This window comes from Coregonus lavaretus (assembly GCF_964263955.1).
Source record: "Coregonus lavaretus genome assembly, chromosome: 6".
Lineage (NCBI taxonomy): Eukaryota > Metazoa > Chordata > Actinopteri > Salmoniformes > Salmonidae > Coregonus > Coregonus lavaretus.
In genome coordinates, this window is record NC_139993.1 from 8,540,986 (window position 1) to 8,553,855 (window position 12,870).

Genomic DNA, 12,870 nt, shown 5'->3' on the forward strand with positions numbered 1-12,870 from the left:
TGATCTACACTACCAGTCAAAAGTTTGGAGAAAGCTACTCATTCAAGAGTTTTTCTTTATTTTTACAATTTTTTATATTGTAGAAAAATAGTGAAGACATCAAACCTATGAAATAACACATATGGAATCATGTAGTAACCAAAAACGTTTTAAACAAATCAAAATATATTTTATATTTGAGATTCTTCAAATAGCCACCCTTTGCCTTGATGACAGCTTTGCACACGCTTGGCATTCTCTCAACCAGCTTCATGAGGTAGTCACCTGGAATGCATTTCAATTAACAGGTGTGCCTTCTTAAAAGTTAATTTGTGGAATTTCTTTCCTTCTTAATGGGTTTGAGCCAATCGGTTGTGTTGTGACAAGGTATACAGAAGATAGCCCTATTTGGTAAAAGACAAAGTCCATATTATGGCAAGAACAGCTAAAATAAGCAAAGAGAAACGACAGTCCATCATTACTTTAAGACATGGTCAGTCAATACGGAAAATGTCAAGAACTTTGAAAGTGATGGAATGGAAGACCCAGAGTTACCTCTGCTGCAGAGGATAAGTTCATTAGAGTTACCAGCCTGAGAAATTGCAGCCCAAATAAATGCTTCACAGAGTTCAAGTAACAGACACATCTCAATATCAACTGTTTAGAGGGGACTGTGTGAATCAGGCCTTCATGGTCAAATTGCTGCAAAGACACCACTACTAAAGGACACCAATAAGAAGAAGAGACCTGCTTGGGCGAAGAAACACGAGTAATGGACATTAGACCGGTGGAGATTTTTGGTTCAAACCGCCATGTCTTTGTGAGACGCGGTGTGCGTGAACGGATGATCTCCACATGTGTAGTTCCCACCGTAAAGCATGGAGGAGAAGGTGTTATGGTGTGGGGGTGCTTTGCTGGTGACACTGTCTGTGATTTATTTAGAATTCAAGGCACACTTAACTAGCATGGCTACCACAGCATTCTGCAGCGATACACCATCCCATCTGGTTTGGGCTAAGTGGGACTATCATTTGTTTTTCAACAGGACAATGACCCAACACACCTCCAGGCTGTGTAAGGGCTATTTGACCAAGAAGGAGAGTGATGGAGTGCTGCATCAGATGACCTGGCCTCCACAATCCCCCGACCTCAACCCAATTGAGATGGTTTGGGATGAGTCGGACCGCAGAGTGAAGGAAAAGCAGCTAACAAGTGCTCAGCATATGTGGGAACTCCTTGAAGACTGTTGGAAAAGCATTCCAGGTGAAACTGGTTGAGAGAATGCCAAGAGTGTGCAAAGCTGTCATCAAGGCAAAGGGTGGCATTTTGAAGAATCTCAAATATAAAATATATTTTGATTTGTTTAACACTTTTTTGGTTACTACATGATTCCATATGTGTTATTTCATAGTTTTTATGTCTTCACTATTATTCTACAATATAAAAAATAGTACATATAAGAAAAAACCTTGAATGAGTAGGTGTGTCCAAACTTGACTGGTACTGTATATCACAAGTCAAATTGCAATCGCAATATTTGGTTAAGAAATCGCTATTTGATTTTTTGCCTTTATCGTGCAGCCCTACTCTGTGTCAACAGTCTGGACCTCTTGTCCAATGCCAAACCGTTCCCTTGACTCAATCTTATATCTCACCCTTTTGGATCTTAAAGAACGGTAAAAGTTTGCAACATGCCTGAATCCACTTGGTCTACTACTGATTCTATCCAAGCCTTCCATAGAGACGGTCATCTCAGGATCAGGCCTCTATCTCAGGCATGTGCACTCTACATCCTCTGTCACGCGTAAAGACGAGGTGTGCTCATCCGCCGTCTTTCCTGCTGCACATTTGATAGACTTCCAGCGCAGCCTGGTCACCGTCCGCATGCACTTGGCGTTGTTGCGGACGTTCACGAAACACAGTGTGTTGATGACCCCGTTGCTCATGGCGATGCACTCGATAATGTAGAAGGCCACCAGGGAGTTCCTGTCCCTGGAGATCAGGGTGGGGTGGAAGTCCCGCATCAGTGTGAAGCCGTAGTACGGCGCCCAGCAGAGCACGTAGGCAGTCAGCACCAGAATCAGCACCACCACTGTCCTCCGCCGCCTGTGCAGACGCTTCTGGATCTGCTCTGTCTGGAAGCCAGGCACGCTCTTGAACCACAGCTCCCGCAAGATCCTGGCGTAGCACAGGGCCATGACAGCCACGGGCCCGGCGAACTCCAGGGCGAAGATGAAGAGGAAGTAGGAGCGGTAGTAGAGCTGGTGTTCCACAGGCCAGATCTGGGCGCAGAAGGTCTTGTGGCTCTGACTGGAGATGTGCGGGTATGTGGTCTCGGAGGCAAAGTAGGCAGAGGGGATGGAGATGACTATGGGTACAATCCACACGCCCAGAATCAGGCTGTAGGCTGTCTGGTAATTCATGCGAGGCTTCATAGGGTGGACGATGGCCATGTACCTGGTAACACAAAGAAAAGACAGACAAACAATGGAAAGAAACCAGTTGGAAGGTTTGAGTTATGAGTGTCAAGGTGTTTTATGTCAAGCTTTAAATGCCAGGGAGTTGGAAGACAAAGGGATCTCTCTGAGGTTATTGGATTATCTTGGACGATCTTGGAAAATCTGTCACAATGTAGAACTTGATTGATGGGACTTTTAACAAGGGCAAATTATTCATATCCAGAACCTGAAATTATATTATGGAGCTTATGGTCTCTTGGCTTCCTACCAAACCCTACACAGAGCAATAATGGGGAATTTGGAAATGCTTTAGCATTTTGAGATGACGGGAGATTATCTATCTTCATAGCTATTCTTACATAGTTGGGCATGTCAGAAATGATTAATGGGAGCACGTAGCCTTGTCCAAGCAACTTCCTCCCATATGGTCCTAGAAGGGCAGTGTGATAGGACTAACTAAAAGCAGGTGATGGATTTTCGTTGGGGAACCCATTGGTGTTGCTCAATTGCTCTTTCTTCACTGGGAATGTTATGTTACCACAGGACATGGCTATCTGTCATTGTTATAAAACAAATACTTTGCTATGTCATATCTTAGTTACACCTGATAAAGATGTGTATTCCTATTCATGCATTAAATGTGATTTCTGTGATGACAGTAAGGTTATTTTCTTATCTAGGTTAAGTATGTGGAACAGGAGATAGTATTGTTGCTTTCCACCTTTTTTTGGTCATTATTAATTTTCCTACATATCCTATAGCATGCAGCTAGCAATACTATCTGACTTCACCATTTTGGAGGGAACTTAACTGCATGATGCAACTTGCAAAACTTTGTTTCGACTGGCTTTTGGTCTAATTTGGAGTGAAATTAAAATAAGCAAATTGATGTGATGATAGCAGATTAACTGTTACACTCATGTTCAAAGGTTTCCAGCCTATGTTTGCTGGCATGTATCGTGAGCGGTAACAGGACCCTGAACAGCTTCTTCCCCCTAGCCATAAGACTGCTAAATAGTTAGTTAAATAGTTAACCAACTAGCTACCCGGACTATCTGCATTGACCCTTTTTGCACTAACCTTTTTGACTCATCACATACGCTGCTGCTACCGTTTATTATCTGTCACTTTATTTCTAGTTATATGTACATACAGTGCAAGTATTCAGATCCCTTCCTTTTTCCACATTTTGTTTTTCTAAAATGGATTAAATCATTTTTTCCCTTCATCAATCTACACACAATACCCCATAATGACAAAGCGAAAACAGCTTTTTATAACTTTTTGCTAATTTATTAAAAATAATAAACAGAAATACCCTATTTACATAAGTATTCAGACCCTTTGCTATGAGACTCAGGTGCATCCTGTTTCCATTGATCATCCTTGAGATGTTTCTACAACTTGATTGGAGTCCACCTGTGGTAAATTAAATTGATTGGATATGATTTGGAAAGGCACACACCTGTCTATATACAGTAAGGTCCCACAGTTGACAGTGCATATCAGAGCAAAAACCAAGCCATGAGGTCGAAGGAGTTGTCTGTAGAGCTCTGAGACAGGATTGTGTCGAGGCACAGATCTGAGGAAGTGTACCAAAAAATGTCTGCAGCATTGAAGGTCCCCAAGAACACAGTGGCCTCCATCATTCTTAAATGGAAGAAGTTTGGAACCACCAATGGTACCCATGTAGCCAAGTTATCGTTACTCATTGTGTATTTATTATTACTTTTATTGTTACATATTTTACTTTTCTATTATTTCTCTATTTTCCTTCTCTCTGTATTGTTGGGAAGGGCCCCTAAGTAAGCATTTCACTGTTCACCTGTTGTTTACTAAGCATGTGACTAATAAGATTTGATTTGATGTTGCATGCATGTATTTTTACATAAACTGTTTACAACCACCTAGAAATAGGACGCTAATTGCCATGAACACATCACGCATACACACATAGAGAGGCTTATGAGGGAGCACAAACATGACAAATATCATCCTGTCACACCCACGGTTGAAGATGAGCACTGCTGAACACACATCAGTGTTGGCCTGAGGATATGAGAGCACTGAACATGTGTGTGGGTTGACATGTTTACTTTGTAACTATTCAGGGTTACAATATAGGATATGTTGTTATTAATAATAATAATAATAATAATTGATTGCATTTATATATTTCCAGATGCTCAAAGTGCATATATACTGTATTATTATATGTTGCTAGGAAAGTAGGTCAAATATGTGTGTCACCTGAGATGTTTATAGCTGTACATTATAGGTTCATGACAGCAAATTTCAATTTACCAAAAAAGAAAAGACTGCATTTTCGTCTTTTGAGCTTCTAGTCATGAAATCTATGCAGCCTACTCAATCACTTTTTATAGCTACTGTTTACAGGCCTCCTGGGCTGTATACAGCATTCCTCACTGAGTTCCCTGAATTACTATCTGACCTTGTAATGGCAGATAATATTTTAATTTTTTATATTCACATGGAAAAGTCCACAGACCCACTCCAAATGGCTTTCGGAGCCATCATCGACTCAGTGGGTTTTGTCCAACATGTCACCGGACCTACTCATTGCCACAGTCATACCCTGCATCTAGTTTTGTCCCGTGGAATAAATATTGTGGAAATAAATGTTTTTCTTCATAATCCTGGACTATCGGACCATTATGTTTGCGTTCGCAACAAATAATCTGCTCAGACCCCAATCAAGGATCATCAAAATCCGTGCTATAAATTCTCGGACATCCCAAAGATTCCTAGATGCCCTTCCAGACTCCCTCCACATACCCAAGGACGTTGGAGTACAACAATCGGTTAACCACCTAACTGAGGATCTTAATTTAATATTGCGTAATACCCTAGATGCAGTCACACCCCTAAAAATGAAAAACATTTGTCACAAGAAATCTGCTCCCTGGTATACAGAAAATACCCGAGCCCTGAAGCAAGCTTCCAGAAAATTGGAACGGAAATGGCGCTCCACCAAACTGGAAGTCTTCCGACTAGCTTGGAAAGACATTACCGTGCAATATCGAAGAGCCCTCACTGCTGATCGATCATCCTACAGTGCCTTGCAAAAGTATTCAGCCCCCTTGGCGTTTTTCCTATTTTGTTGCATTACAACCTGTAATTTAAATGGATTTTTATTTGGATTTCATGTAATTGACATACACAAAATAATCCAAATTGGTGAAGTGAAATTAAAAAAATAAAAATAACGGAAAAGTGGTGCGTGCATATGTATTCACCCCCTTTGCTATGAAGCCCCTAAATAAGATCTGGTGCAACTAATTACCTTCAGAAGTCACATAATGAGTTATTAAAAGTCCACCTGTGTGCAATCTAAGTGTCACATGATCTGTCACATGATCTCAGTATTTATACACCTGTTCTGAAAGGCCCCAGAGTCTGCAACACCCTTAAGCAATGGGCACCACCAAGCAAGTGGCACCATGAAGACCAAGGAGCTCTCCAAACAGGTCAGGGACAAAGTTGTGAAGAAGTAGAGATTATAAAAAAATATCCTAAACTTTTAACATCCCACGGAGCACCATTAAATCCATTATTAAAAAATTTAAAGAATGTGGCACCACAACAAACCTGCCAAGAGAGGGCCACCCACCAAAACTCATGGACCAGGCAAGGAGGGCATTAATCAGGGAGGCAACAAAGAGACCAATGATAACCCTGAAGGAGTTGCAAAGCTCCACAGCGGAGATTGGAGTATCTGTCCATAGGACCACTTAAAGCTGTACACTCCACAGAGCTGGGCTTTACGGAAGAGTGGCCAGAAAAAAGCCACTGCTTAAAGAAAAAAATAAGTAAACATGTTTGGTGTTCGCCAAAAGCCATGTGGGAGACTCCCCAAACATATGGAAGAAGGTACTCTGGTCAGATGAGACTAAAATTGAGCTTTTTGGCCATCAAGGAAAACGCTATGTCTGGCGCAAACCCAACACCTCTCATCACCCCGAGAACACCATCCCCACAGTGAAGCATGGTGGTGGCAGCATCATGCTGTGGGGATGTTTTTCATCGGCAGGGACTGGGAAATTGAAGGAATGATGGATGGCGTCACCCCTCATCACTGTCAAACGCTCCCTAAAACACTTTAGCGAGCAGGCCTTCCTAATTGACCTGGCCCAGGTATCCTGGATGGATATAGATCTCATTCCGTCAGTAGAGGATGCCTGGTTGTTCCTTAAAAGTAATTTCCTCTCAATCTTAAATAAACATGCCCCATTCAAAAAATACAGAACTAAGAACCGATATAGCCCCTGGTTCTCCTCAGACTTGACTGCCCTTGACCAGCACAAAAACATCCTGTGGCGTACTGCATTAGCATCAAATAGCCCCCGCGATATGCAACTTTTCAGGGAAGTTAGGAACCAATATACACAAGCAGTCAGGAAAGCAAAGGAAGTAGCTCCTGTAGCACTAACTCCAAAAAGTTTTGGGACACTGTAAAGTCCATGGAGAATAAGAGCACTTCCTCCCAGTTGCCCACTGCACTGAGGCTAGGAAACACTATCACCACCGATAAATCTACAATAATCGAGAATTTCAACAAGCATTTTGCTACAGCTGGCCATGCTTTCCATCTGGCTACCACTACCCCGGCCATCAACTCTGCACCCTCCGCTGAAACTTGCCCATGCCCCCCCCGCTTCTCCTTCACACAAATTCAGACAGCTGACGTTTTGAAAGAGCTGCAAAATCTGGACCCCTACAAATCAGCTGGGCTAGACAATCTGGACCCTTTCTTTCTAAAACTAGCTGCCGAAATTGTCGCAACCCCTATTACTAGTCTGTTCAACCTCTCTTTCATAACGTCTGAGATCCCCAGAGATTGGAAAGCTGCCGCGGTCATCCCCCTCTTCAAAGGGGGTGACACTCTAGATCCAAACTGCTACAGACCTATATCCATCCTGCCCTGCCTTTCGAAAGTATTTGAAAGCCAAGTTAACAAACAGATCACCGACCATTTCGAATACCACCGTACCTTCTCCGCTATGCAATCCGGTTTCCGAGCTGGTCATGGGTGCACTTCAGCCACGCTCAAGGTCCTAAACGATATTATAACCGCGATTGATAATAGACAGTACTGTGCAGCCGTCTTCATCGACCTGGCCAAGGCTTTCGACTCTGTCAACCACCGCATTCTTATTGGCAGACTAAATAGCCTTGGTTTCTCAAATGACTGCCTCGCCTGGTTCACCAACTACTTCTCAGACAGAGTTCAGTGTGTCAAATCGGAGGGCCTGTTGTCTGGACCTATGGCAGTCTCTATGGGGGTGCCACAGGGTTAAATTCTTGGGCCGACACTTTTCTCCGTGTATATCAATGATGTCGCTCTTGCTGCTGGTGACGCTCAGATCCACCTCTATGCAGACGACACCATTTTGTATACATCTGGCCCTTCATTGGACACTGTGTTAACAAACCTCCAAACGAGCTTCAATGCCATACAACACTCCTTCAGTAGCCTCCAACTGCTCTTAAACACTAGTAAAACTAAATGCATGCTTTTCAATCGAACGCTGCTGGCACCCGCCCACCCGACTAGAATCATCACTCTTGATGGGTCTGACCTAGAGTATGTGGACAACTACAAATACCTAGGTGTCTGGTTAGACTGTAAACTCTCCTTCCAGACTCACATAAAGAATCTCCAATCCAAAGTTAAATCTAGAATCTGCTTCCTATTTCGCAACAAAGCCTCCTTCACTCATGCTGCCAAACATGCCCTCGTAAAACTGACTATCCTACCGATCCTTGACTTCGGCGATGTCATTTACAAAATAGCCTCCAACACTCTACTCAGCAAATTGGATGTAGTCTATCACAGTGCCATCCGTTTTGTCTCCAAAGCCTCATACGCTACCCACCACTGTGACCTGTACGCTCTTGTTGGCTGGTCCTCACTACATGTTCGTCGTCAAACCCACTGGCTCCAGGCCATCTATAAATCACTGCTAGGCAAATCCCCGCCTTATCTTAGCTCATTGGTCACCATAGCAGCACCCACCCGTAGTCTGCGCTCCAGCAGGTATATCTCACTGGTCATTCCCAAAGCCAACACCTCCTTTGGCCGCCATTCCTTCCAGTTCTCTGCTGCCAATGACTGGAACGAATTGCAAAAATCTCTGAAGCTGGAGACTCTTATCTCCCTCACTAACTTTAAGCATCAGTTGTCAGAGCACCTTACTGATCACTGCACCTGTACACAGCCCATCTGAAATTAGCCCACCCAACTACCTCATCCCTATATTGTTATTTATTTTGCTCTTTTGCACCCCAGTATCTCTATTTGCACATAATCTCTTGCACATCTAGCATTCCAGTGTTAATACTATTGTAATTATTTTGCACTATAGCCTATTTATTGCCTTACCTCCATAACTTGCTACATTTGCACACACTGTATATATATTTTCTGTTGTATTTTTGACTTTATGTTTTTTACCCCATATGTAACTCTGTGTTGTTTTTATCGCACTGCTTTGCTTTATCTTGGCCAGGTCGCAGTTGTAAATGAGAACTTGTTCTCAACTGGCTTACCTGGTTAAATAAAGGTGAAATAAAAAAATTAAATAAAATATGTTGAACATAATAAATGTCTCCCTATCTACTGGATGTGTACCAAACTCACTAAAAGTGGCAGTAATAAAGCCTCTCTTGAAAAAGGCAAACCTTGACCCGGAAAATGTAAAAACTATCGGCCTATATCGAATCTCCCATTCCGCTCAAACATTTTAGAAAAAGCTGTTGCGCAGCAATTCACTGCCTTCTTGAAGACAAAATAATGTATACCAAATGCTTCAGTCTGGTTTTAGACCCCATCATAGCACTGAGACTGCACTTGTGAAAGTGGTAAATTACCTTTTAATGGCATCAGACCAATGCTCTGCATCTGTCCTCGAGCTCCTAATGCTGCTTTTAACACCATCGATCACCACATTATTTTAGAGAGATTAGAAACCCTAATTGGTCTACACGGACAGGTTCTTGCCTGGTTTAGATCTTATCTGTTAGAAATATATCAGTTTGTCTCTGTGGATGGTTTGTCCTCTGACAAATCAATTGTATGTTTCGGTGTTCCTCAAGGTTCCGTTTTAGGACCACTATTGTTTTCACTATATATTCTACCTCTTGGTGATGTCATTCGGAAACACAACTCAACTTTCACTGCTATGCGGACAACACACAGCTGTACATTTCGATTAAACATGGTGAAGCCCCAAAATTGCCTACCCTGGAAGCCTGTGTTTCAGACATAAGGAAGTGGATGGCGGCAAATGTTTTACTTTTAAACTCGGACAAAACAGAGATGCTAGTTCTAGGTCCCAAGAAACAAAGAGATCTGCTGTTGGATCTGACAATTAATCTTGATGGTTATACAGTCGTCTCAAATAAAACTGTGAAGGACCTCGGCGTTACTCTGGACCCTGATCTCTCTTTTGACGAACATATCAAGAATATTTCAAGGACAGCTTTTTTCCATCTTCGTAACATGGCAAAAATCAGAAACGTTTTGTCCAAAAATGATGCAGAAATGCTAATCCATGCTTTTGTCACTTCTAGATTAGACTACTGCAATGCTCTACTCTCCGGTTACCCAGATAAAGCACTAAATAAACTTCAGTCAGTGCTAAATACGGCTGCTAGAATCCTGACTAGAACCCCCAAATGTTATCATATTACCCCAGTGCTAGCCTCTCTACATTGGCTTCCTGTAAAGGCTAGGGCTGATTTCAAGGTTTTACTGCTAACCTACAAAGCATTACATGGGCTTGCTCCTACCTATCTCTCCGATTTGGTCCTGCCGTACATACCTACACGTACACTACGGTCACAAGACGCAGGCCTCCTTATTGTCCCTAGAATTTAAAAGCAAACAGCTGAAGGCAGGGCTTTCTCCTATAGAACTCAATTTTTATGGAATGGTCTGCCTATCCATGTGAGAGACGCAGACTCGGTCTCAACCTTTAAGTCTTTACTGAAGACTCATCTCTTCAGTAGGTCCTATGATTGAGTGTAGTCTAGCCCAGGGGTGCGAAGGTGAACAGCAAGGCACTGGAGCGACGAACTGCCCTTGCTGTCTCTGCCTGGCTGGCTCCCCTCTCTCCACTGGGATTCTCTGCCTCTGACCCTATTACGGGGGCTGAGTCACTGGCTTACTAGTGCTCTTCCATGCCGTCCCTATGAGGGGTGCGTCACTTGAGTGGGTTGAGTCACAGACGTGATCTTCCAGTCCGGTTTTGGGCCCCCTCAGGCTTCTGCGGTGGAGGAGATCTTCGTGGGCTATACTCAGCCTTGTCTCAGGGTAGTAAGTTGTTGGTATGTTGATATCCCTCTAGTGGTGTGGGGGCTGTGCTTTGGCAAAGTGGGTGGGGTTATATCCTACCTGGTTGGCCCTGTCCGGGGGTATCGTCGGACGGGGCCACAGTGTCCCCCGACCCACCCCTGTCTCAGTCTCCAGTATCTATGCTGCAATAGTCTATGTGCCGGGGGGCTAGGGTCAGTCTGTTATATCTGATGTCCTGTGTGAATTTAAGTATGCTCCCTAAAATTCTCTCTCTCTCCCTCTCTCCCTCCCCTCCAGGAGGACCTGAGCCCTAGGATCATGCCTCAGGACTACCTGGCCTGATGACTCCTGGCTGTCCCCAGTCCACCTGGTCGTGCTGCTGCTCCAGTTTCAGCTGTTCTGCCTGTGGCTAGGGAACCCTGACCTGTTCACCGGATGTGCTACCTTGTCCCGGACCTACTGTTTTCGACTCTCTCTCTCCCGTATCTGCTGTCTCAACCTCTGAATGCTCGGCTATGAAAAGCCAACTGACATTTACTCCTGAGGTACTGACCTATTGCACCCTCTACAACCACTGTGATTATTATTTGACCCTGCTGGTCATCTATGAACGTTTGAACATCTTGAAGAACAATCTGGCCTTAAATGGCCATGTACTCTTATAATCTCCATCCGGCACAGCCAGAAGGGGACTGGCCACCACTCAGAGCCTGGTTCCTCTCTAGGTTTCTTCCAAGGTTCCTGCCTTTCTAGGGAGTTTTTCCTAGCCACCATGCTTCTACATCTGCATTGCTTGCTGTTTGGGGTTTTAGGCTGGGTTTCTGTATAGCACTTTGTGACATTACATTTACATTTACATTTTAGTCATTTAGCAGACGCTCTTATCCAGAGCGACTTACAGTTAGTGAATACATATTATTATTATTAATTTTTTTATACTGGCCCCCCGTGGGAATCGAATCCACAACCCTGGCATTGCAAACGCCATGCTCTATCAACTGAGCTACATCCCTGCCGGCCATTCCCTCCCCTACCCTGGACGACGCTGGGCCAATTGTGCGCCGCCCATGAGTCTCCTGGTCGCGGCCGGCTGCGACAGAGCCTGGATTCGAACTGCTGATGTAAAAAGGGCTTTATAAATACATTTGATTGATTGATTGATTGATTGATAGATAGTTGACAGAATGGTAATAGTGGGATTAATTTTCTGTTGTGTGAATATGGAAAAACTGTTTGCTATGTTCTGTGACTGAGAGGGATGCACCTGCAAACGCGTCACCCACCTGTCCACTGCGATTGCCAGCAGCGCGTTGGTGGACACATACAGGGACACAGTGCGTAAATAGTTGATTGAGGCGCACAGCACAAGCCCGTGGTCCCATGACAGCTGCTTGACCACATAGTAATCCAACAGCAACGGACAGCACACTACAGCCACCAGAATATCCGACACGGCCAAGTTAGCAATGAGGAGATTGGTGAGGTTACGGAGTTTTTTGTAGCGTGCCAGAGAGGCAATGAACAGACAGTTGCCAATGCCACAAACTAATATGATACAGACCAGGACCATGGCTATGACAATGGTGGCCACAAAAAACGCACGGCCCTGCGTTGTGTCGGGTATCTCCTCCAGTGGAACTCCATAGTCCAGTTCGTAGCTGGCATTGAAAGAGTCAGGACAGTTCTCTGGCAGGTCTTGCATCATGGCGAAGCTGCTGTTATTGTGACATTCACCCATGTTGGATTAACATATTCAACCGAGGTTAACTGCAAGGCAAATCACAACAATGTTATTTGGGTTTAATTAAAACAAATATGAAATTCAATTGGTTTGTATTCTAGCCTGCCTACAAAAGGGGAAAATGCCAGTAAAATTACAACAATTCAATTATAAACACCAACTAAACCTTTAGGGTAATTTGTGTTTCCCTATATGCTAAAATGATAACTACATCCATAATTTACACATAATTAATATTCTAACTTTGCTGTAAAAAGTAGGAAGGAAATTATGCCTTGGTTTGGATTTTAATACCGTTTCCATTCACTGTCCCCCTTTGAATGTGTGTAGAAGGTTTAGCATTGAGATCTTACAATGACATAGTGGCACAACAT

General features: G+C 43.6%; 1 protein-coding gene across 1 annotated transcript; it reads right to left on the reverse strand.

Moving 5' to 3' along the window:
- Positions 1–1,745: 1,745 nt before the first annotated feature.
- On the reverse strand, positions 1,746–12,493 carry LOC311130361 (prokineticin receptor 2-like; the record flags this gene model as incomplete). The annotated part of the gene is made up of 2 exons (XM_084163086.1): positions 1,746–2,436; positions 12,039–12,493. The coding sequence occupies 2 exons, from the start codon at positions 12,491–12,493 to the stop codon at positions 1,746–1,748; spliced, it is 1,146 nt and encodes a 381-aa protein (XP_084019212.1).
- Positions 12,494–12,870: the final 377 nt, after the last annotated feature.